This window comes from Pongo pygmaeus, chromosome 2 (genome assembly GCF_028885625.2).
Source record: "Pongo pygmaeus isolate AG05252 chromosome 2, NHGRI_mPonPyg2-v2.0_pri, whole genome shotgun sequence".
Classification (NCBI taxonomy): Eukaryota; Metazoa; Chordata; class Mammalia; order Primates; family Hominidae; genus Pongo; species Pongo pygmaeus.
This window is the reverse complement of record NC_085930.1, coordinates 109,050,426-109,077,076: the sequence shown is the minus strand read 5'-3', so window position 1 is coordinate 109,077,076 and position 26,651 is coordinate 109,050,426. Positions and strand designations below refer to the sequence as shown.

Below are 26,651 nucleotides of genomic sequence, written 5' to 3'. Positions count from 1 at the left end.
TCGGCCGACCGCGCGGGGCTTCTGAGGGGTGGGGGGACTCCAGCCCGCGGGCACAGAGATGTGGAAACCTCATGAAGCCTAGAAGGGCCGGAGGAACAGGCTGGGAGTTAGCGGGAGTTGCTGACGCAGTTCCTTCTGCGCTTTGTTCAAGGTGTGGGTCTGGCGCTTTCGGTGAGGGGTGCTCTACAGTGTGGCGTGGGGGGTCGGGCTGGGTTCTGGGAGCGTGTGGGAGACGCAAGCCCGGAGGCCAGGGCTTCTCTGCGGCTGCCCACTGCTGAGATGGGCGCGGCAGCCAAGGGGTCGTTGTGGCCCTCCCCTTTCTCTCGTTCAGTGCCGCCCCTTTGTCTTGGTTCTAGTCTCCGACTCCTCGTAGCTGCTCGCTTGGACCAGGCTGGCCGTGGTGACAGCACTGTGTCGTCCCCGCTCCTAGGCAGTGGGCCGTCCGGGTAGTAGCGGTCGAGTCCCGCCCAGGCTCTCAGAGGACTCCACAGCCCGAGTGTTTGACTCAATTCACCAGTCCAATATCCCTCCCGTTACCAGTGAGGAACCTGGGGCCCAGAGAAGAGGGCGGAGTCTTGGCCAAGGTTACTCAATCATTCATTCATTCATTCATTCAACAAATATTTATTGAGCACTAACCCAGTAGTGTGCTAGGTCCTGGGGTTATGGTTGTGTACAGGGCAGAACTAAATTCTAGTAGGGGAGAAATGAAACAAACTTGAAGGGTTAGAAGCAGAGCCTGGGGATCTGGAGGGGGAAACACAAAACATATTTGAGGCTTAGTAATCCTAAGAAATGGGTAAACAGAAAAAAGGAACATTCTTTTTCTAGTGTTCTTTTAAAGCCTTGTTTCTTTCTGTCTTCCTAAAGACACCTGACTCAGCAAAGTTCTCCCTCTCATCCCCCTTGTGCAGACTTTCTGTGGAAAGCTGGATTGCAAAGAAGTTCTCCACTGCATTGTATTTTGCAGTTAGATGAGAATATGGAAGCTTTTAGATATCAATGGAGCGGGTGAAAAGGGGAGGCTGTGGTGTGATAGAATTAGGATTTCCTGAAGACACAGAAGGCTTTTTAATCACTCACTAGCTATAGGACCTTGGGCAAGTCGTTAAGTCCCTGGGAGCTTCATTCCCTCATCTTTACACTGGAAATGATCCTTCTTACTGCCCACAGTTCCATAGGAAGGGAAATTACCAAAGATGGGACACTGCCCTGAGTGTCCACTTGGAGTTCAGGGCTCAGAGAACTCAGTCATTTATATCTGTTTACAGTGACTCAAGACCCTCTTAGGAACTTCTTCACTGAACTCAAGGAGGAAATCAGGCAAGATCTGTGCTGTGCAGATCCTTTGGATTAAGGCTGCTGTGCACAGGAATATGGGTGAGTCATTCCATTCTCTCCTGGGCAGGTGAGGCCTAGATTGTGAAGTTAGTCTGGGCACAGGAATCCTGCTTGTGGGCACCAGGGTTGAAAGGGAGCTTCTCTCAGTGGTATTTATCAAACATGAGAAAAGCACTGAAGTGGGCAGGGGGCCTCTGGACCTTGAGGAGTAGAGTTTTGTTTCAGATGGGAATAAGGGTGATGTAGTAGAACTCAAAATTGGGTGTCATGGGACTTGGATTTGAGTCCCAGCTTTCCTCTAAGTTCCAAGTTTTCCTTCTGTACATTTGGATATAAGACTGGATAGACTGGGAGGTTCCTTCCAGCTCTGACATACTGAGAGTCTCTAAATAGTGGGACCAGGTCAATCTCTTAGGGAATTTAGTCCCTGGGATGGCTCTGTTGAGACAGAATTGCCAAGAATGCAAATACACCATTATGGTGTTTCCCAGATAATGTGAAGCACAAAAAGGACAAACATGTAGAAGAGGGATGGTAGTAGTGATGTGCGGATTTGGCTCTCAGCATCCCTATGTGCACTCCAGGTGTTAGAATCTTAAACTTGTTTAATTTGCCATTTCAAATCAAACAACGCTGACTGAGCCCTCTCTGTGTCAGACACTGTGTGGTATCTACAGGCAAATCTCATGGGATCTGCTCTCTGAGGGCATAGAGCTTAATGTATACATTTGAGGATGGACACAGACATACACACAAGCAATTCCAGTTAAGGCAAACTCTATTTTATAGATTTGTTATGGCATTTTTTGGAATACAGAAATTTTTATGTGTCAGATATATCAGTTTTTCCACATGGTGTTAGCCTTTCCCTTGAGGCTTAGGCCTTTCTTCTAATTCTTTTTTTTTTCTTGCAATGTTTACATTTCACTTATCCATCCCTTGAATTTATTTTCAGGTATTTCCTCTTATTCCTTACTCCATTGCACCTAATCAATAACCAAGGACCATGTAACCGTTGCTTAGAGGGACTTGAACAGGCAGATGATGCTGGTGAATTAAAGGAAGACAGCCTCCAAGTAAAGCCTCTCTCTGTCTCTCTCTCTCTCTCTCTCTCTCTCTCAATAGGATTCTACCCTTTATGTATTTTTCACAGCCTGAAATGGATGGTGGTCCTAGGATTAGAACACTTACCTACCAGTCTCAGAGATTTGTGGGTTAGAGATCTGCAGGGCCTTATCAGTCCTCATACATTCACTGGCTGTCTGAGATTTTGCTTTTCTGTACAGTTGCCTAGATACCCCTAGTGTCCTACTGGCCCATAGCCTCATGTTTCCCTCCAAACTTCTCCAGCCAAGACCCTACTTCCTTAGTACCTAGGAATTCTTCCAGGATTTCTGAGGGAATTTCCTATCCAATCAGGCAGAAGGGAGCAAATAGGTTTCTTTTTGATCAAACTCTCCTCATTTGGCCCTCTTTGATCTCCTGTCTGGTCCTGCTTCCTCCTCAGCTCCTCCATCACCACCCTGGGCTTTCTTACAGTGCATTGCTGTGCATTTCTCTTTCTCCCTACCTGCCCCTTTGTGTTAGGCTGTTCTTGTGTTGCTATAAAGAAATACCAGCCAGGCGCGGTGGCTCACGCCTGCAATCCCAGCACTTTGGGAGGCTGAGGTGGGCGGATCACCTGAGGTTGGGAGTTTGAGACCAGCCTGACCAACATGGAGAAACCCCGTCTCTACTAAAAACACAAAAAATTAGCTGGGCGTGGTGGCACATGCCTGTAATCCCAGCTACTCAGGAGGCTGAGGCAGGGGAATCACTTGAACCTGGGAGGCGGAGGTTGTGGTGAGCTGAGATCACGCCATTGCACTCCAGCCTAGGCAACAAGAGTGAAACTTCGTCTCAGAAAAAAAAAAAAAAAAGAAAGAAATACCTGCGACTGGGTAAATTGTAAAGAAAAGAGTTTAAATTGACTCACTGTTCTGCAGGCTGTACAGGAAGCATGGTGCCAGCGTCTGTTCAGTTTCTGGGGAAACCTCAGGAAGCTTTTACTCATGGTGGAAAGTGAAGTAGGAGGAAGCAGAGCATGGTGAGAGTAGGAGCAAGAGCAAGGCGGAGGGATACCACACACTTTTAAACAACATGATCTCACAAGAACTCACTATCACAAGGACAGAACCAAGAGGATGGCGATAAGCCATTCATGAGAAATCTTCCCCCATGACCCAGTCACCTCCCAACAGGCCCACCTCCAACACAGAAGATTACATTTCAATGTGAGATTTGGAAGGAACATCTAAATGATATCACTTTTCTAACCCAAATCCCTTTCTCAGTAAGCTTATCTGTTTTTTATTTTTTAAATGTATTTATTTATTTTGAGACAAGTTCTCACTGTCTCCCAGGCTGGAGTGTGGCGGCATGATCATAGCTCCTTCAGCCTCCCAAGTAGCTGGGACCACAGGCATATGGCACCACACCAGGCTCACTTTTTAAAATATTTTTACCCAGGCTGATCAAACACCTGGGCTCAGGCAGTCCTCCCACCTCACCCTACCAAAGTGCTGGGATTATAGGAGTGAGCCACCGTGCCCAACCCTCAGTAAGTTTATACATTTTCATGACTCCCTCTGTCCTCTCTGTCTTACCATTCTCAAATTTGCCTTTGTGATATATTCCTCTTCCCCTTGTCTAAAATGTTTCTGTGTGTCCCCATCTTGCTTAGTGACACTACCATTCTTCATATTCAGACATGGATCTGATGACCTTGGATTGTTTCCTTCAGTCCATCCTCTGTATTCAAAGGAATATGGATGTGTGCGTTATATATCTGGATGCATTCCTGAAAATAGCTAGACTTCATTGTTCTCTGTTCTCTCATCTTGGATTAGGGTCTTGGTATCTTATTCATTTATTCATTCATTCAACAAACGTTTATTGGGTACCTACAATGTGCCAGATCCTCCAGTGTTCACCCGTACTGCATTACTAAGTGTTGTCTCCTAATTCATTTCGCTTCCTCTTTTCTTTTTAACCCCCTCTAATCCATCTGGGCTAATCTTCCTAAAGAGTTCTTATCCTAATTTCACTTTTGGGTAGGGTAATGCAAAATTTATTATCCAAATGGGGATACTGTTGTGAGTTAAGGGGGCCACTATTAAATATGATGCTGGGATAGTAGGCTTAAACTAGCACTATTCTGGGAAAACCAGGATATATGATTGCCCTACTTGACATCTCTTGGATTCTTTACTTTCTGTTTCCCTCAATTTACTCCCCATGGGTTATCCCAGCTGCCTGTCTCCTCTGTTTTCCATTTCATTAAGCTGAGAGAAACGTGAATGTTCTGGGAGGTGGTAGAGGAGGAACTATGGGAACTAGGGGAAGTGCATGGTAATGCTTGAAAAACTGTATTGTTAAGTGAGAAAAAGAAGGAAAATAACAAGAGTGGAGAATAGCAAGGTACAAAAAAGAATATAGAATGGAGAAAGAAAATTAAGGATAGATTTCACTTTTCTGTTTAGAACTGGTTTCCCTTTGACCATCAGTTTATATCCATATTTTTCATCTTGTAATTTCAGTATTCTGGTTGGAATCACTTCAGGCAGCTTGATTCTTTCTTCATTTGTTCATTCCAACAACAAAAAATGTTGAACGCTTACCATGTGCCTGGGACTGTGGTAGTGCTAGGAATACAGGGTAAGCAGGACGGACAAAATAAAATCCCTGCCTACATGAAGTTTATATAATATTATGATCTCCCATTTATTTTCATGTATACCAGCCTGTGCCCTTTTTTTTTTTGAGAAAACACTGCTTATTCTCCAGGGCTCAGCCTAAATTCTGCCTTTTTAAAATGATTTTCTCCATCATTCCATGCCTTGGTAATTGCTCCCTCCCTCCCCTAGTCCCCTTCATCTCCTGTTTGCATAAATTGTAAATTTGAATTTGCTCTCTTATTGTTTTGCCATACTACTCCATTGTAAGCTCTTTAAGGGAAGTATGATATTTCATGCTTGTATTAGTCTGCTTGGGTTACCATAACAAAATGCCATAAACTGAGTGGCTTAAACAACAGAAACTTATTTTCTCATGGTTCTGCAGCCTAGAAGTGTGAGATCCATGTGCCTCGCCATTTCGGTTTCTGGTAGGGGACTCTCATCCTGTCTTGTAGCTGGCCATCTTCTTGCTATGTATTCACATGGCCTTTATGTGTATGTGTGTGGAGAGAGGGAGAGCATGTAAGAGAACTTTCCTGTGTTTCTTTTTATAAGGACCCTAATTCTGTTGGATGAGGGGCCACCCTTATGACCTCATTTAACCTTAATTATCTCCTTAGAGGCCCCATCTCCAAATACAGTCACATTGGGGGTTAGAGCTTTAACATACAAATGTTAGGGGGACACAAACATTCAGTCCATGACAATGCTTCTTTAAATTTTCCCTGTGTTAGACCCAGAACAGGGATATATACAGAGTAGGGTGCTCATTAGTTATGAGTTTAAGAAATGTATGAAGAAAAGAGAAGTTCCAGAGAAGATTAGAAATTGAAAAGAAATTCAGAAAAAACTATCAGCTTTCTCACAGAACTTTGAAGGTGAGTTCACTTGCTCTACTGCTCTGCATTGCAGTCCCCTGGCTTTGCACTGTTTTCTCCACCTGCTTCATCCTTTATGATTAGGAGAGGTAGCAGCAGCTGGATGTGAGTGAGCCTAGGATCCTGGCAAGAATCCACCCTCCCTCACCATTCTCTCTTCCTACCCTTCTTATCTTGGGCATGAGTTTGTGTGTATGTGCCTGTGTATGATCAGTGGCCACCCGCACTTCTGAGATGTGAACTCGAATATGTGCAGTTATCTTTTTGCCAGTCTCGAGTACCACCATTTGCTATCTCCCTTCTCCAGAAAGCGTGGCTCCATTTATCAGAAAGCTATGGGACATGGAAATTGGTCAAACTTTTTTTTTTTTGAGACAAAGTCTTGCTGTGTTGCCCAGGCTGAAGTGCAGTGGCATAATCAGGGCTCACTGCAGCCTGGACCTCCTGGGCTCAGGCAATCCTCTCACCTCAGCCTCCTGAGTAATTGGGACTACAGGTGCACACCACCATGCCTAGCTAATTTTAAAATTTTTTGTAGAGATGTAGCCTCCCTGTCTTACCCTGGCTGGTCTCAAACTTTGGGGCCCAAGCGATCCTCCTGCCTCAGCCTTGCAAAGTGCGAAATTACAGACATGTGCCACCGTGCTCAGCCCATCAAACTTTTTTGAATAGCAACAAGCAATACTGCACAACAGTGCACTCCTTCTGACCCAATTAACTCATTTGTGGAACTTTTGTCCTAGGAATATATTTTAATAGGAAGAAAATTTTGTGTGTATAAAGAGATTATGATAGCATTATTGATAGTAGTTAACTTCAGGGAACAACAGACATGTCCAACACTAGCAAAATGGTAAGTAAATTACAAGGAATTCAATGATCATATGAAGATTAAATAGCAATGTGGAAAAATATGCATTAAAAAATTAAGTGGAGGCTGGGCGCATTGGTTCATGCCTGTAATCCCAGCACTTTGGGAGGCCGAGGCAGGTGGATCACCTGAGGTCAGGAGTTCAAGGCCAACATGGCGAAATCCCATTTCTACTTAAAAAATACAAAAACTAGCCAGGCGTGGTGGCAGATGCCTGTAATCCCAGCTACTCAGGAGGCTGAGGCAGGGAGAATTGCTTGAACCCAGGAGGCGGAGGTTGTAGTGAGCGGAGATTGCGCCTCTGCACTCTAGCCTGGGCGACAGAGTGAGCCTCCATCTCAAAAAAAAAAAAAAAAGTGAGGCAGGGATTCGGGAGATGTTGGTCAAAGGATACAAAAATTCTGTTAGGAGGAATAATTTCAGGAAATCTATTGTATAACATGGTAATTACAGTTAATATCAACATATTTAGACTTGAAAAGTGCTAAGAGAGATTTTAAATGTTCTTACCATGAAAAAATAATAAGTATGTGAAGTAATGGATATGTTAATTAGCTTGATTTACCTGTTCCATGTGTAAACATTTATCAAAACATGTTGTATGCCATAAATATATATACTTTTTTATCAACTAAAAAATAAATGAAATGAACTGCAAGAAGTAGGATGCAAAATAATATCTACCATATATTTAATTGTCTAACAGTATACATATGGGCAAGTCTATAAAGGAGCATAGTCATGTGTTAGTATCATGTAGTTATCTTTTTGCTTTCTTTTACATCCCAACTCCCTCTAAGGTCTGCCATGGTTACCTGTATGTCCAGAGTTTCACGTCAAACCAGTTGGGAAATTCCTGCTTATTCTGATGTTTGGTTTCATGTATTGGCACCTCTTGGTTATGCTGCCCCTACTCTGACGCTTTTGCCATCCTTAGATACTTTACTATTATGCCATGCAAGGTCCTATCAGAGTTTCATCTGCCATGCTTTAACTAACCTTCTTTCCCAATTTAGCCTCTCAGACTCACCCCTTAAGTAGTCTCAGTCTGTCAGAGTGACAGCATGGTGAAAAGCAGACAGACTACACTTGCATATAAAACTGGATCCAACTGGCCGGGCGCGGTGGCTCACGCCTGTAATCCCAGCACTTTGGGAGGCCGAGGCAGGTGGATCACGAGGTCAGGAGATCGAGACCGTCCTGGCTAACACAGTGAAACCCCGTCTCTACTAAAAATACAAAAAATTAGCTGGGCGTGGTGGTGGGCGCCTGTAGTCCCAGCTACTCGGGAGGCCGAAGCAGGAGAATGGCGTGAACCTGGGAGGTGGAGCTTGCAGTGAGCCGAGATCGTGCCACTGCACTCCAGCCTGGGCGACAGAGTGAGACTCCATCTCAGGAAAAAAAAAAAAAAAAACTGGATCCAACTACAGGCCAGCCCCTATGAAGTAGGCTACGATGTGACTAGGCTCAATATTGGAAGAATTGTGTCACCACTTAACAAGACAGGGTTTACATGCAAGGATGTAGACTGGGGTCTAGTACCTGGACCTGGAGCAAAAGATGAAATCCTACTCACAACCTAAGACAGAATCCTGGTTGCTATTCTATAATACCATTTTGAGCACCTTTTACATACTGGCCACAGTATCACTAGTACTAGGGAAATAGGTTAGCAAGAACTAAAAGCCAAACTGAATTAAGGTTTAGTCATCTTTCAGTTCACTTTTTCTAGGACCAGATTATAGTTGAGCCTGCCATTAGGAGTTAGATGGCTCTGAGCTGGGTGTGGTGGCTCATGCCTGTAATCCCAGCACTTTGGGAGGCTGAGGCAGGTGGATCACCTGAGGTCAGGAGTTCAAGACCAGCCTGGCCAACATAGTGAAACCCCATCTCTGCTAAAAATACAAAAAATTAGCTGGGCGTGGTGGCGGGCACCTGTAATCCCAGTTACTAGGGAGGCTGAGGCAGGAGAATCGCTTGAACCTGGGAAGCGGAGGTTGCAGTGAGCCGAGATCGTGCCATTGCACTCTAGCTGGGGCAACAAGAGTGAAACTCCATCTCAAAAAAAAAAAAAGGAGTTAGATGGCTCCAATTCAGGGAGTAGAGGATGAGGCAGGAAGGAACTAGGGTAGATTTTATACGATTCATTGCTTATTCTGATGCTGGACCTGCTGGGCTCCCCTCAGCCCCTGGCTTTCCATAAGCCTTTACATTGGCCTCTATGTTTAACTTCATTTTTGTCATCTTTTTGATCTGTTCCCCTGCCCTTGAACACTTAACCCTTCCATATGTCTACCACATCTTTTCCATGGATAGATCTCCTTCCTCTCGTACAGAGAATAGGTGACATGTGCAATTTCTGTTTCTCCTGTCAGATGGTGAAACTGGGACTGAGGAGGAGTTAATTCCAAAGCATCATTCCTGAAAAATCAGAATCATACATACTTTCAAGAGAATTCCACAGAGACGTTGCCCAGGAAGTCAAAATTTAGAAGGCTCCTCTGAAGGGAAAGAGAAGACTAGAGAGGACACTGGTATGTTCCAAGCAGGAGAAAATGAGGAGAAAGACAAGAGATTTCAAACATAAGACAGTTAAAGACAATAAAGTACTCACAGAAGGGAGTGACCAAGAATCTGAAAAAGACAATAGTCAGTGCTATGACCCTGCAACAAATGAGAGAGTTCAGGCTGAAAAGAGACAGTATGTATGTACTGAGTGTGGGAAAGCCTTTAGTCAAAGTGCAAACCTCACAGTACATGAGCGAATCCACACGGGAGAGAAACCCTATAAGTGTAAGGAGTGTGGAAAAGCTTTCAGTCATAGCTCTAACCTTGTTGTTCATCGGAGAATCCACACTGGACTGAAGCCCTATACATGCAGTGAATGTGGGAAATCTTTCAGTGGAAAGTCACATCTTATTCGGCACCAGGGAATCCACAGTGGGGAGAAAACTTATGAATGTAAAGAGTGTGGGAAAGCCTTTAGTCGGAGTTCGGGCCTTATATCACATCACAGAGTTCACACCGGAGAGAAGCCCTATACTTGTATTGAGTGTGGGAAAGCCTTTAGCCGTAGTTCAAACCTTACTCAACATCAGCGAATGCACAGAGGAAAAAAAGTTTACAAATGTAAGGAGTGTGGGAAAACATGTGGTTCTAATACAAAGATTATGGACCATCAGAGAATTCACACTGGAGAGAAGCCTTATGAATGTGATGAGTGTGGAAAAACTTTCATCTTAAGGAAAACCCTTAATGAACACCAGAGACTTCATCGTAGAGAGAAACCTTACAAATGTAATGAGTGTGGGAAGGCTTTTACTTCTAATCGAAACCTTGTTGATCATCAGAGAGTTCACACTGGAGAGAAACCCTATAAATGTAACGAATGTGGGAAAACCTTCAGGCAGACTTCTCAAGTTATTCTACACTTGAGAACCCACACTAAGGAGAAACCCTATAAATGTAGTGAGTGTGGGAAAGCCTATCGGTATAGTTCACAGCTTATTCAACACCAGAGGAAACATAATGAGGAGAAAGAAACCTCATAAATAACAAATATTGTGGGTAGTAGGGCTGACTGCTGCTTTTCTAAAAAGTAGTTCTTTAGTATCAACTTTAACTCTACTTCTAAGAATCATACTCTACTTCTAAGAAAATAATTAGAAGTAGACAAAGATTAATGAAAGGGATGTTCATGACAGCATCATGTATGACTGAAAGAAGAAAACTAGATTTTCAACATTACAGGGTTGAAATGAATGATGAGCTATCCATATGATGGTTCTGCAGCCATTGTAAACATTTTTAAAGACAATTTAATGCCATGGGGAAATAATTTGGATAAGACGGAAGATAACGACTTACAATCCAAAATTTAAAAAAAATTTATGCATAGGAAAAATTGAGAAAGAAGTAAACCAAAATGTTAACAGTGATCATCTCTGGGCGATAGGATTATAGGTGATTTCTATTTTCTTCTGTATACTTTTCTATGCTTTCTAGATTTTCTACATGAGAACATACTAATTTTATATGCAAGAAAAAAAGCACAGTATTTTTTAAATGCGATGAAGACATGCTTATTTTCACTCAGCAGTGTTATGAAAGGCGCATAGTATATAGAGCCCGAAGCCCTGGGATTGCACCCTGACACTGGCATTTAGCAGCAGTGGAACCGCAAGCAAGTCCCTTCCTTTTAGAGCATGTTTCCTGTTTAGTAAAATCATAAACACCAATCCTTTGTCCTTTTTAGTTTTAAGACAAGCTGACTTTAGAGTTGTCAACAAAATATATAGTAACACTTAGGTTAAAAGAACACAGCAAAAATTCACTGAACCCTCCTTTCCCACAGTTCTGGAAGGATCTGCAGATGATGGAGAACTACCTAGACTTCATCTTTTCAATATATGTCTACACAACCAGAAAAAAATGAAATTGAAACAACTGTAGACTCAAAAACTTCAGATACAGTCACCAATTAATATAAAACTAGTGGGAGACTCTGCCTTCACATGGTATATAGAGTTTAAAGGCTAAAAGTACAAACTTTGGGGTTTGAGAGATCCATGTTCTAACCCCAGTTCTACCATGAACTAACTTGTCAGTTTTGGACAAGTCACTTAACTGCTCTGAGCCTCAGACCTGTGTGTAAAAAAGGAACAATTACCTACCTTACAAGGTTGTTGTGAGGATTAAGTGAGTAATGCATGAAATATATGATAAGCCAGACACATGGTAAATGATAAAATCTTAAGTATAGGACGTTGTAGCAGTGTTTCTAAACACTTTAGGGAGAGTGATTAAAGATAATTTTTGTGTAAGGTAGTACTTAGGATATTTTCAGATGTATTGAACAGAATACCAAGTACTAGCAGCCTAGACCTTAAGAACATTGATTGATTGCTTAAGGGGAAATCTAGAGGTAAGCAGTGCTATGTTTGGTTTGGCAACTCAGCACTTCATCAAACTTCTCTCTTAACTCCATAATTTTCAGCATATTGACTTTCATTTTTCATAACCTCATGGTGGCAAGACAGTGGCCACAGCTGCATCTTGCCTTCACACAACTCCTTCAGATTGGGAAGTGGAAAAGGACTTGAGGCTTTCTCATCTCATTTCTTCCTTTTGTCACTGAGAAAAATCTTTCCCTGAAGAAGGGAGGGAGAGGTGTTGAGCAATCAATACAACAGATGTTTTCTATCTTCCTCTGCCTTTCTTTATGACCAGCCCTCCTTGAAGATCTTAGCCCATCTTCCACCAATATTTAAAACATTTTAAGTGCTTAGCTCAAAGTCAATCTGAAACACTTAGAATCTCCCTATTTTTAACTCAGCCATTCCTCTGTGTATACAGTGAATCCCTAAACCCACTGCTATCTGTCTTATACACATAGTGAATTAGTGTTTGGGGAATTTTTGATAATATGTTATTTAGTCCTCCCACTATTATACAAGAAAATTGAGTGTCATTGAGGTTAGGTGACTGGCTAATAAGTTGTCAGAGCCAGGATTTGAGCTCAGATCTGACTTTGAAATTCATGCTTTCTTCATTATACCAAAGTGCCTCTGCCCACCATGGTGGTTCTGTATGTGAGTGGGAGACCAGTTGGCGTTCCCAGGTAGCTGCCTCTATGAAAGGTGATTGTATCTAACAATTATTTGATATTTGACCATGGTTTTATAGGGAAGATGCTATCAGTGTTCTGAGAATGGGGTTTATGGCCTATCTATGTACCTCGCAATTTAGTTTTAAGGCATATATATTTCTTTCTTGCTGTTACTGGAAAGAAAGAAGTGAAGGGTGAAGGTTGTATATTTGTGTGAAAAAAAATTACTGATTTTGTCCTATTTTGATAGGATAGTGGTTTGCACATAATTTGTGATATAATAGTCCTTTGCGTGGTCATTCCAAGCAGGGTTTGGAGGGCCTGGAACAGATTTGCAGCATTCATGGGACAAGCCTGGTATATCATTCCTGAGCAGAATTGTTGATGCTTTATATATTGCTGAGCAGATATTCTCTGACCAAAACATTTTTTCACCACCATGTCATAGTGCCTAAAACTCTTTCTTTAGATAGGCTTTCTTTTTTGTCTTAGAAGACTATGATCTTCAAGAGTGTATCTCAAGGAAGGATATGATGCCATCTCATACCCAGAGATGTGAATATAGGAGTGCTTCATATTTCTTGCCCCAGGCAGGTGAGGATTATAGTCTCTTGAGGAGGCCATCACCCATCTTCTAGGCTAATACCTGCCTTGAGCTGTAGGAAGAAACATTTTACAATGGGTCCCTGCATCCTTTCAGATAAACATTCAGCTATAATTTGAACTGATCACCCACCTTTCTCCAGGAGTCTCCCAGGGTTACCAACTTTTACCTCAGTCAGAGTTTAGGCATGCAACTCTTACCATCCTTTCAAGCCCTTTCATAATACCCTCTGGAAACCAAGAACTGTCTCTTTGAATGTGTTTTCTTTTTCTTTTTTTTTGAGACGGAATCTCGCACTGTCGCCCATGCTGGAGTGCAGTGGCGTGATCTCAGCTCTCAGCTCACCACAACCTCCAGCTCCCAGGTTCAAGCAATTCTCCTGCCTCAGCCTCCTGAGTAGCTGAGATTACAGGCACCTGCCACCACACCCAGCTAATTTTTGTATTTTTAATAGAGATAGGGTTTCACCATGTTGGCCAGGCTGATTTCGAACTCCTGACCTCAGAAGATCCACCTGCCTCAGCCTCCCAAAGGGCTGGGATTATAGGCATGAGCCACCGCGCCTGGCTTTATTTATGTGTGTATTTATTTATTTATTTATTTATGAGATGGAGTTTTGCTCTTGTCGCCCAGGCTGGAGTGCAATGGCGCGATATCGGCTCACTGCAACCTCTGCCTCCTGGGTTCAAGCGATTCTCCTGCTTCAGCCTCCCAAGTAGCTGGGATTACAGGTACCTGCCACCACACCTGGCTAATTTTTTGTATTTTTAGTAGAGACGGGGTTTTGCCATGTTGGTCAGGCTGGTCTTGAATGAATGTGTTTTCTTTACATTCTTGTTCCAATGGAAACCTGGCTGTTCCCCAAGGGCAGTGCTTACTCTGCATTCCTCAATTGCTAGTTTATGTGTCTCTCAACTCATGTACCTCTCTGTACTGCCATTTCTTCTGTCTTCTCCATCAGAAACTCAGCTCTAATCAGTCATGGTTGCATATACATGTAGTCCTAGGTACTCAGGAGGCTGAGGTGGGAGGATCACTTGAGCCCAGGAGTTCACTGTTACAGTGAGCTATGATCACAACTCTGCACTGCAGCCTAGGCCACGGAGCAAGACGCTGTCTCAAAAACAAAACAGTACAAAACAAAAAACCCACAAAAACCCAACCCAGTGCTTTTGAAATATATATCAGTAAACTACTGTGTATTGCTCATTCTTGTTATTTGGTTTCTTGTCTACTCACATTTATTCACTTACAGTTTTAGTACCCTGAATATTCCTGAGGAATATAAGGAGGCAATAATTTTAGCCACAGACATCCTGGTTATATAGAATTGCTCCTGTGTAGAATAAAAATATATATGCTCTTTTTAGTTGAGAGGAAAATACGAAAATCTCATTTTATATAGCCTTGAGTAGAGGGCAATATGTAAGACAAAGAATTCTGCTTAGAGAGGAAAGTGTCACCCTGGACTTAGAAATCTTTTTTCATAGATGGTGTGTCCTGTGTTAGGTATTACTTGGAAGAAAATTGAAGTAAAAAACAGCTTTAAGTAACTGAGTAATTAGGATTAATTAGTAGCTGTTGAATCTAAATCCCTTAAGACTAAATTTCATTGCAGCTCTGTACCCTCAGCAAGACTTCCTTTCTTGATTGTTTTTTCCATTTAATATAAAATTTAAAAGATGCCCATATTGTCAGGTTGTTTTTAGTTGCCAGACTGTCTTTAATAGCCTCTGATGTTATAAAACTGGAGTCATGAAATTGTTTCGCAGGAAGTAGTGATAATTCCTTCAATAAACATCTGCTGTTCTTATAAATATCATTTTTTTTTCTTTTTGCTTACTTTCTTTGTTCAGAGTGGGAAAAAAATAGTTCAATCTGCTTTTCTTTAAGTAGCTATATTAGGGTTCTTTCTCCAGAGGGATGGAATGAATAGCATGTATGTATATATAAAAGGAATTTTACTAGGGAGAATTGGCTTAAGGCAAAGTCCCACCATAGGCCATCTGCAAGCTGGCAAAAGAGAAGCTGGTAGTGTGGCTCAGTCCAAGTCTGAAAGCCTCAAAACCAAGGAAACTAAAGTGCAGCCTCAGTCTGAGGCCAGAGGCCCTAGAACCCCCAGGAGGCTGCTGGTGCAAGTCCCAGAATCCAAAGACCGAAGAACCTAGAATGTCTAAGGGCAGGAAGAGAGGAAGCAAAACACCTGGCATGGGAAGAGACAGGAGACCCAGCAAGCTTCTTATCCCCCTTCTTGCGGCTGCTTTCTTCTAGCTGTGCTGACAGCTGATTAGGTATGCCCACTGACATTGAGGGTGGGTCTTCCTCTCCCAGTCCACTGACTCAAATGTCATTCTCTTCTGTCATCACCCTCACAGACACTCACAGAAACAGTGCTTCCCCAGCCATCTAGGCATCTCTGAATCCAGTCCAGTTGACACCTAATATTAACCATCATAGTGGCTGTTTTTAGAATAAAGAAGTGATTCTGGCTGGTTTCTCATTCAAACACTACAAGAAGTTTGTAATTTTCACACTAGTGATATATAAGTAAGCACTCTCTAGCCATTAGAAATTTTCCTTCTGTTATTTCTTGAGAGGGCTATGTGCCATACCCTCTCTCTGGCCACACACGTGCTTCATATCCCTACTGCTATGCAGACCTCAGATGGCTGTATAAAAACCAGCCATGTTCTCTGAAGTCCCTCTGCTCCAGAAGGTAGGTTTGAGAGGGTTAAAAAGAGATGGCAGACTCCTTTCTGTGCAGCATAGTTACAGGACCTGACTGGTTCCCATTCCTCTCTCTGATTATTTCAAATCCAGATGGCACAATTTGACTATACGGATTACAGACATACAAAAGCTGTAACCAGTCTCTGAAACCAAGGCTAGTGGACTCCAAGTTTGGGATTCACAAGAGGTAATTTTACACCTACAGATAAATTTCCCAGGCCCACCAAATCAGCATATCTATAGTGGGGCCTTGGAATAAAACAAAACTTTGCAATGGGGATCAGATAAAATTTTCCATTAGGAGCCTTGAGGTTTTTTTCTTTTTTCCTTTTTCTTTTTTTTGTAGAGAAGGAATCTCACTATGTTGCCTTGCCCAGGCTGATCTTGAGCTCCTGGCCTCAAGCAGTCCTCCCACCTTGGTCTCCCAAAGTACTGAGATTACAGGTGTGAGCCACTGTGTCCAGCCGAGGAGCCTTGACTCTTTACATGACTGTTGACTGTTTTTATACTGATTATCCATTTTCCTTTGGAAGAACAGAAGACTCTTCCCACAGAAGATTTGTGACAAATTACAAAATTATTGAGACTTATACCAAAGCTTGTACAATCATATGACAAATTAGCACTTAACTGAATCAGAAAGAAAATGCTGTCACATTTGCAGTTAGTTTAACCACAGAATTTAGCATGTTTTTAAAAAGTACAATAGGCCAGATGTGGTGGCTCACGCCTGTAATCCCAGCACTTTGGGAGGCCAAGGCAGGCGGATCACTTGAGGTCAGGAGTTTGAGACCAGCCTGGCTAACATGGTGAAACCCCGTTTACTAAAAAAATATAAAAATTAGCCGGGCATGGTGGCGCATGCCTGTAATCCCGGCTACTTGGGAGCCTGAGGCAGGAGAATCACTTGAACCCGAGAGGCAGAGGTTGCAGTGAGCAGATATTGCGCCACTGCACTCCAGCCTGGGTGATAGAGTGAGACTCCATCTCAAAAAAAAAAAAAAAAAAAAAAGAAAGAAAGAATAAAACAACATGGCAAGCTGGGTATTCATAAAGCCCTTTGGCTACAAACACACAGAAATTCTGAATAAAATTTAAACGTCCTTTTAAAGTATTTTCAAGAAAGTGAAATAAATCCTTAGAGCCAAAAATGAAGATGAAATGGAAGTTAGAAAGGTAAGTGTGTAGATGGTGTCTTTGGTTGCCAAGAGGCAGTTTGGTGATTTGGTATCCAATGGACTTGAATTTTATCAGCCATGCAGAAGAGGATTTGAGTCCTTGGGCTTACAACGGGTGGAAAGTTGGAACTGAGGTCTCCACAAGAAGCCCGGATGCTTACAGGGCTACACCCTCAGTGAAAGTATGCATTAGAAAAAAGTCAGCCAGCAGCAATGGAAGACAGCAAGGAGGATTGTGGGATTTGTCCTGGGCTTTAAGTGGGTGAGGTGGATTAAAGCTGAGGATAGTTCCCGGAGAAGGCTGACATTTGAGGGCTTTTGGCCTGCCCCTCTAGTGAGGTGGTTGCAGGAAGAAAATCTGAAGAGGAATCCGGACAGTGCGGCACAATGCCCTCTGCACAGAACATGATGTAATTAAGATAGAAGTCAAATTAAAATACATTTGGAAATTAATGCATTTCTAAAGAATTCCTGGGTTAAGAAGAAAACTTAATTTAAAAAAGGGAAAATACTTAGACATGAAGAAAACTGAAGGACAGTCTTCTATTTCTGGTCATAGAAGAGTTACAGGAACCAGAATTATACTCCTGCTTGAAATAATCTCAAATAAAATAGATGAAATAATGGCTTTTAAGACATTGGGCATCAACAACAAAATATGATGATCTCTGATAGATGGGAAACAAATGAGATGACCCTACAAATGTCCTAATTTATTGTCTTGAGAGAGTTACCAGACAGCTACACAGGGATGGGAGACCCAGGTGTAGCTGTCTGATGAAGTTCCTGAGTTGAAGAGACAACTGAGAATCTAAGGAGACCAAGGCAGATAGAGTTCACAAGACAGAATTCTGGAGGAGAGGGACCTGCACAGAGAATTCTGGGGATCTTTGAAGGGTCCCCTAGGATAGTCCACAGAGTACTGATTGGCGTATGAGGAAAACTTATCTGAGGCCAAAGAAAGAACCATCCCAAAGGATTAGAGGGAATGGTGCCAGGCATAGAAATATGGCCAGGAATAGTGACTGTTCTCACAAGCTGAACTGAAAACACTGCATTGCTTTGTGCATTAGGTAGAGTACTCAGAAGGGACTGTCTCAGTAGGGAAGAACAGTAAGCCACAGAATAAATGTGAAGAAAACTACTCTATAATTAAATTGCTCAAAACATTAAAAAATAAAATGACCAGAGGACAAAGACATTATGTATGGAGAAGAAGACAGGGATCACAACAGATTTCTCACTGGACACAATGCAACCATGAAGAGAGTGGGGGGGCATGTTTAAGGTACTGAAAGAAAAGAAACTAGTAATCTCAGCTACTCCGGTGGCTGAGGTGGGATGATCACTTGAACGCGGGAACTCAAGGCTGCAGTGAGCCATGATCACACCACTGCACTCCAGCCTGGACAACAGAGTAAGCCAAACTAGAATTCCAGACCGGTGAAAATATTGTTCAAGAACAAAGGCAAAACATATTTGCAGACATTAAAAAGCTAAAATAATGGATCACTCACAGACCTGTACTACAAGAAATGTTAAAGTAAGTCTTCTAGGCAAAAGAAAAATGACACCTGATAGAAATATGGGTTTTTCCCAACCTTGGCCTTGTTGACATTTTGGACCAGATAATTTCTGTGGCGGGGGCTATCCTAGCATTCTAGGATGTTTAGCAGCATCAATGGCTTTTACCCCCAGTCATGACAATTAAAAATATCTCTCAATATTGACCCCAAATGAGAACCACTGCTATATGCCACTGCTGTACAGGAAGTAGTATAATACCACTTGAAGGTAGACGAATAAGCTAAAGACATACACTATAAATCCTAAAGCAATCATTAAAAAACAAATAATTATAGCTGATCAAAAAAGTTATTGGCCAGGCACAGTGTCTCACGCCTGTAATCCCAGCACTTTGGGAGGCTGAGGCAGGCAAATCACTTGAGCTCAGGAGTTCGAGACCAGCCTGGGCAACATGGCAAAACCCCATCTCTACAAAAAAATACTATATATATATATATATCTATCTGGGCATGGTGACACATGCCTGTAGTCCCAGCTACTCTGGAGGCTGAGGTGGGATGATCACTCGAGCCCGGGAAGTTGAGGCTGTAGTGAGCCATAATCACACCACTGCACTCCAGCCTGGGCAACAGAACAAAATTCTGTCTCAATATGATACAAAGAAGAAAGAAAGAAAAGAAAAAAATGTTATGGTCAGGTATAGTGGCTAACACCTATAATCCCAGCACTTTGGGAGGCCAAGGTAGGAAGATTGCTTGAGGTCAGGAGTTCAAGACTCACCTGGGTAACATAGTGAGACCCTGTTTCTACAAAAAAAAAAAAAAAAAGATAATTTATCTAGACATGGGGTGCATGCCTGTAGTCCTAGCTACTTGGGAGGCTGACATGAAAGGATCACTGAACCCAGGAGTTCAAGGCTATAGTGAGCTATAATCACACCACTGCACTCCAACCCGGGTGACAGAGCAAGTCTCTATCTCAAAAAAAATTATGGAATGTTGTTAAAACATTAGCTGAGGGAAATTATAGCACTAAATATCTACATTAGAAAATGGTATCATAGACTGTATCTACACACACACACACGCACACACAGACACACACACAAAGAGTAGCCAGGTGTGGTGGTGCGTGCCTACAATCCTAGCTACTTGGGAGGCTGAGGTGGGAGAGTTACTTGAGCCCAGGAGTTCAAATGCAGCCTGGGCAAAATAGTGAAACCCTATCTCAGTGTTAAAAAAAAATAAAGGAAAAGAGTAAAGTTTAAGAAACTAGAATAAAAAGAGCAAAGTAATGTCAAAGTAAACAGAACAACAAAAAAATAAAGATCAAAATGGGAACCTATAAAATGGAAAACAAGAAAACAATAGAGAAAATCAAGCCAAAAGTGGTTTTTAGAAAATAAATAAAATGCATAAGCTTCTAGTAGGACTGATAAGGAAAAAAAGGAAAAGAGACACAAAGTATCAACACAGGGATTAAAAGAGGTGACATCACTATGGATTCTACACCAATTAAAGGATAATGGGGGAATGTTATAAACAACTTTATGCCAATAACTGATAATTTGGATCAAATGGCCAGTTCCCTGACAGACACAAACTACCAATACTCACTTTAGAAAAAAAATAGATAGTGCTGAATAGTGATATAATTATAAAAAATAATTAAAACACTTCCCCCACAGACACAGAAATCTAGGCCCAAGATCACATCAAGTTAAAAAGCTTCTGCATAGCAAAGAAAACAGCAACAAAGTGAAGAAACAACCCACAGATTGGGAGAAAATATTTGCAAATTACCCATCTGACAAGGGATTAATCACCAGAATATATAATGAGCTCAAACAACTCTATAGAAAACAAATCTGATAATTCGATTTTAAAATAAGCAAAAGATTTGAGTAGACATTTCTCAAAAAAAGAAATACAAATGGCAAAAAGGCATATGAAAAGGTGCCCAACATGATTGATCATCAGAGAAATGCAAATCAAAACTGCAATGAGATATCATCTCAGCCCAGTTAAAATGGCCTTTTTCCAAAAGACAGGTGATAACAAATGTTGGTGAGGATGTGGAGAAAAGGGAACCCTTATACACTGTTGGTGGGAATGTGAATTAGTACAACCACTATGGAGAACAGTTTAGAGGTTCTGACAAAAACTAAAAATAAAGCTACCATATGATCTAGCAATCCCACTCTTGGGCGTATACCTAAAACAAAGGAAATCGGTACTTTGAAGAGATATCTGTACTACTGTGTTTTTTGCAGCACTGTTCACAAAGCCAAGATTTGGAAGCAACCTAAGTGTCCATCAGCAGATGAATGGATAAAGAATATGTGGTACTTATACCCAATGGAATATTATTCAGCTATAAAAAAGAATGAGATCCTGTTATTTGCAACAACATGGATGGAACCAGAGGTCATTATGTTAAGTGAAATAAGCCAGGCAAAGAAAGACAAACATCTTATGTTCTTATTTGTGGGATCCAAAAATCAAAGCAATTGAACTCATGGGGATAGAGAGTAAAAGAATGGTTACCAGAAGCTGGGAAGGGTAGTGGGGGTTGGGGGTAGTGGGGATGGTTAATGGGTATTTAAAAAATAGAAAGAATGAATAACACCTAGTATTTGATAACAGGGTGACTAAAGTCAATAATAATTTAATTGCTTTTTTTTTTTTTTTTTTTACGGAATCTCGCTCTGTCGCCCAGGCTGGAGTGCAGTGGTGCCATCTCAGCTCACTGCAAGCTCCGCCTCCTGGGTTCATGCCATTCTCCTGCCTCAGCCTCCCGAGTAGCTGGCACTACAGGCGCCCACCACCATGCCCAGCCAATTTTTTGTATTTTTTTTAGTAGAGACGGGGTTTCACCTGCCAGGATGGTCTCCATCTCCTGACCTCGTGATCCACCCGCCTTGGCCTCCCAAAGTGCTGGGATTACAGGCGTGAGCCACTGTGCCCAGCCTGCATATTTTAAAATGGCTATAAGAGTGTAATTGGATTGTTTATAACACAAAGGATAAATACTTGAGGGGATGGATACCCCATTTTCCACAATGTGATTATTACACATTGCATGCTTGTATCAAAGTATCTCCTGTACCTCATAAATATACACACTTACTATGTACCCACAAAAATTAAAAATTCAAAAAATCTAGACCTAGGTGGCTTCACTGGTAAATTTTATCAGATGTTTAAGGAAGAAATAGTACTAACTTTATACAAGCTCCTGCAGAAAACTGAATATGAAGAAATATTTTCAAACTTAGTCTGTGAGGCCAGCATTAACCAGATCCAATACAATAAAAGTGTTACAATAAAAGTACAGACCAATAGCCTTCACAGACTTAAATGCAAAAATCCTAAATGAAATTTTAGCAAATTAAAGCCAACAATATGAAATTTTAGTAAATCACTATCCAATAATTGGATAATACATCAGGACCAAAGGAATTTTTTCAAAAAATGCAAGGTTGGCTTTGTAGTTGAAAATTGATCAGTGTAATTCACCATATTAACAAGCTAAAAATGAAAAATCATGGTCACTATAATGGTATAGAATAAGCTTTTGACAAAATCTAACATCCATCCTTGATTTTGAAATTTTAAACCCCTCAGCAAATTAGGGGTAAACGAGATCCTAAATCTGACTTAAAAGTATCTACAAAAATTTTATAGTTGGTATCACACTTAATGGTGAAAGACTGAGCTTTCCTCCTGAGATCAGGAACAAGATAAAGTGCTTTCACCACTTTGTCTACTCAACAGTGTACTGCAGGTTCTAGCCAGGGCAGTTAAACAAAATAAGTAAATAAATAAATAAATGGCATACAGGTTGGAAAGAACAAAGTGAAACTGTCCTTCTTTGTAGACAACATAATTTGCTATGTATAAAATCCAATTAAATCTATTTTAAAAGCTACTAGAACTAGTAAGTGAGTTTAGGAAGGTTGCAGGACACATAACTATAAAAATCAATTTGATTTTTATGTACTAACAATGAACAATTTGAAATCAAAATTTAAATAATATCATTTATAATAGCATTAAAATATGAAATACAGTAATTAATATGGCAAAAATGCAAAATATCTGTATATTAAGTACTGTAAAACTTTGGTGAGAGAAATTAAAGAAGACCTAACTAAATGGAAATCTACTTTGTTCATGGATCAGAGTATGCAGTATGGTTAATAAGTCAATTGTCCACAAACTGAACTATAGACTCAAATCCATCTCAGTCAAAATCCTAGTAGTTGTGTGTGTGTTTTGTAAAAATTTAAAAGTTGTCTCTAAATTCTATATGAAAATGCAAAGAGCTTAGAGTAGCCAAAACAAATCAGAAAAATATTAAAAAATTTGGAGGGCTAACCTGATTTTAAAACGTATGTAGAACTACAGCAGTCAAGACAGTGTAGTTTTGGCATAGTGATAGAAAAATAGATAAATAGAAGAGAATAAAAAATTCAGAAATAGATCCACACATATATGAGCAACTGATTTTCGACAAATGTTCAAAGGCAATCAGTGGATAAATGGTATCTTTCCAACAAATCATATTGGAATAATTGGATATCCCTATGTAAAAATATTAACTTCGATCAATATCTCCCAATATATTAAAAATTAATAATGAATACTATACCTCAGTAGGAAACCTAAAACAATGAAAATTCTAGAATAAATCAGGAGAAATTGTGTCATCTTGCATTAGACAAACATTTCTTACATATGATGCCAAAGGTATGATTCACAAAAGAACAATTTGATAAATGGATGTCATCAAAAGTAAAAGATCTGTTTTTTGAAAAGTACTGTTAGGAAAATTACAAAACAAGCCACGATCTGGGAAAAATATAAATACATCATATAACTGATAAAAGATTTGTATCCAAAAGTATCAAAATCCAACAATAAGGAAGCAAATAACCCAGTAAAATAACGTGCAAAGATCTGAATGGACACATCACTGACGAAGACATTCAGATGGCAGATAGGCACTGGAAAAGATGCTCAACATCACTGGTTTTTAGGGTAATGCAAATTACAACCACAGGGAGATACCACTACACCCCAATTAGAATGATGAAAATTAATAAGATAGTTCACATCACATCTGGCAAGTATGTGGAGGAACTGGAACTTTCAAACATTGTAGGCAGAAATGTAAAGTAGTGTAACAACTGTGGAAAACAGGTTGGCTGTTGTTTAAAAAGTTAAATGTGGATTTGACAATGAATTATTGGCTGTGACACCAAAAGCACAGGCAATAAAAGTAAAGCCAGGTGCGGTGGCTCACACCTGTAATCCCAGCACTCTGGGAGGCCTAGGAGGTTGGATCACTTGAGGTCAGCAGTTTGAGACCACCTGGCCAATGTGGCAAAACCTCATCTCTACTAAAAACACAAAAATTCAGCAGGCATGGTGGCATGTGCCTGTACTCCCAGCTACTCAGGAGGCTGAGGGAGGACAATCCCTTGAACCTGGGAGGCGTAGGTTGCAGTGAGCTGAGATTGTGCCACTGCACTCCAGCCTGGGCAACAGAGCAAGCCTCCGTCTTGAAAAAAAAAAAAAAAGTAAAAATAGATAAACTATACTACATCAAAATTTAAAACTTCTGTGCACTAAAGGACATAATCAGACTGAAAAGACAACCTATGGAATGGGAGAAAATATTTGCAATTAAACATTCGATGAGTAGTTGATATCCAGAATATATAAATAACTCCTACAATTCAATAACAAAAAACTTTAAAAATGCACCAAAGACTTAAATAGACATTTCTCCAATGATATGTAAATGGCCAACAAGCATATGAAAAAATGCTCAATATCATTAATCATTAGAGAAGTAAAAATCAAAACCACAATGAGAGGTCATCTCACACCATTATGATAGCAATTATCAAAACCAAAACAACAACAACAGAAAAGAAAATAATAAGCATTGATGAGAATGTGCAGAATTGGTACCTTTGTGCACTGTTGGTGTGGATGTAAAATGGCACAGCTGCTACATAAAACAGAATAGCAATTTCTCAAAAAATTAAAAACAGGTTGGGCACGGAGGCTCATGCCTGTAATCTCAGCACTTTGGGAGGCCTAGGCAGTTGGATTGCTTGAGCCCAGGAGTTCAAGACCAGCCTGGGCAACATGGCAAGACCCTGTCTCTATAAAAAATACAAAAATTAACTGGGCATGGTAGCGCATACCTGTAGTCCCAGCTAGTTAGGAGGCTGAGGCAGATGTATTGATTGAGACTGGGAGGTCGAGGCTGCAGTGAGCCGGGATCACACCACTACACTTCAGCCTGGGTGACAGAGTGGGACTCTGTCTCAATAAAAAATTAATTAATTAATTAAATAAAAATTAAAAGAGAATTACCATACAATCCAGCAACCCCACTTCTAGGTATATATTCATAAGAATTGAAAACAGAATCTCTAAGAGATATTTGCACATTCATTTTTATAGTAGCATTATTAACAATAGCAAGAGGTGGAAGAAATCCAAATGTCCATCAATAGATGCATGGATAAACAAAATATAATATATACATGCAATGGAATATTATTCAGCCTTAAAAAAGAAGGCAATTCGGCCAGGCACGGTGGCTCACGCCTGTAATCCCAGCACTTTGGGAGGCCAAGGCGGGCGGATCACGAGGTCAAGAGATCGAGATCATCCTGGCAAACATGGTGAAACCCCGTCTCTACTAAAAATACAAAAATTAGCTGGGCATGGTGGCACATGCCCAGCTACTTGGGAGGCTGAGGCAGGAGAATCGCTTGAACCCAGGAGGTGGAGGCTGCAGTGAGCCGATATCCTGCCACTGCACTCCAGCTTGGCGATAGAGTGAGACTCCGTCTAAAAAAAAAATGAAGGCAATTCTATCATACACTACAACATGGATGAATCTTAAGACATTATGCTAAGTGAAATAAACTGGTCACACAGAAACGAAGACTATGATTCCACTTCTAAGACGTATCTAAAGTAGTGAAACTCATAAAAACAGAAAGTAGAATGGTGATTGCCAGGGGCTTGGGGAATGGGGAAATAGTGAGTTGTTTAATGGGTATAGAGTTTCAGTTTCGCAAGATGAAAAAGTTCTGGAGATTGTATAGCATTGTGAATATACTTAATACCACTTAACTGTAGGCTTAGAAATAATTAATATGGTAAATTTTATGTTTTGCATTTTTTACCACAATTAAAATTTAAAGTCTTTTAAAAAAAACTATTCTTGCAAAGGAACCCCAAATTAATTAGATCAGTCTGTGGAGCAATTTTAGCCTCAGGATATTGTAGAAAACAACAGAACAATCATCTGGCAATTGGTGGTGCTTAATAGCTTGGTTTGATAAGGGAAAGAGACAATGTGAGTCTTGATAAATCCACTCTCTTTTTGGGGTGACAATGTGTATGTCCAAGGCTGAGCCCTCTAAGGAGCAATGTTAGAGGCTTCACATTTGGTAGTGTTGGGGATAGGCTTCACTAAATTAATCTAGCCAGTCACTAAATAAATAAGCAAATGAAAATACAAAGCCCAGGAAAGAGGGGAGCAGTACCTAGAGTTGCTATAATGTTATCTAAAATATTCTATTTCCAATAAAAAATGATGAGACATGCAAAGACACAGGAAAAAGTCTGACCCTGTGCAGTTAAAATAGTGAAGTTAGTATGCCTGCGACTGTTATCCTTAGAAAGGTCTACTCTCAAGGTTGGTCAGCATCTGGGAACCTGGATGTTGAGAGATTTTCCACCATTCCCTGATAAGAATGGATCACTATACCTAAATTGTTTGTGCAAACAGTATGGTTTATGCTGAATACCTACTTTTTTCTGGGAGTTTAGAATTTTAGTACATGCCAGGCAGAGTGTGCATGTGTGATCAGCCCACACTAAAAATTCTCAAATTGAATCTCTAGTCCGTTTCCTAGTACACAACATTTTACACTTGTAGCAATTTGTTCCTGGAGGAATTAAGCATGTCTTTTGTAATTCCACTGGGAAAAGAATCTTGGAACTTACACCTGGTACCCTCTGGAATTCACCCTATGAGCCTTTTCTCTGTGCTGATTTTACTTTGAATTCTTTTGATGTAGCAAATCATGGCTATGAGTATGAATCTATGCTGAATCTTGTGAATCATTGAACCAAAAGGTGATCTGGGTATCATTAGCTAGA

General features: G+C 40.8%; 3 protein-coding genes across 3 annotated transcripts in view; all 3 read left to right on the top strand.

The window, feature by feature from the left end:
• The window catches only part of ZKSCAN7 (zinc finger with KRAB and SCAN domains 7), a 35,709-nt gene extending 25,508 nt beyond the window's left edge, over nucleotides 1-10,201 (top strand). Inside the window, exon 6 of the mRNA XM_054483557.2 lies at nucleotides 9,182-10,201. Coding sequence (XP_054339532.1) covers nucleotides 9,182-9,231 — 50 coding nt within the window. The 3' untranslated portion in view covers nucleotides 9,232-10,201. The remainder of the gene's footprint in view (nucleotides 1-9,181) is intronic.
• Nucleotides 126-26,651, top strand: part of ZNF197 (zinc finger protein 197) — a 63,435-nt gene continuing 36,909 nt past the window's right edge. Inside the window, exons 1-3 of the mRNA XM_063661989.1 lie at nucleotides 126-151; nucleotides 357-584; nucleotides 1,272-1,380. The gene's annotated coding sequence lies outside the window, so the exon portion shown is untranslated. The remainder of the gene's footprint in view (nucleotides 152-356; nucleotides 585-1,271; nucleotides 1,381-26,651) is intronic.
• Nucleotides 9,362-14,826, top strand: ZNF660 (zinc finger protein 660). Its single transcript, XM_054483560.2, has one exon. It carries the CDS (start codon nucleotides 9,362-9,364, stop codon nucleotides 10,355-10,357), a length of 996 nt encoding a protein of 331 aa, XP_054339535.1. The 3' UTR covers nucleotides 10,358-14,826.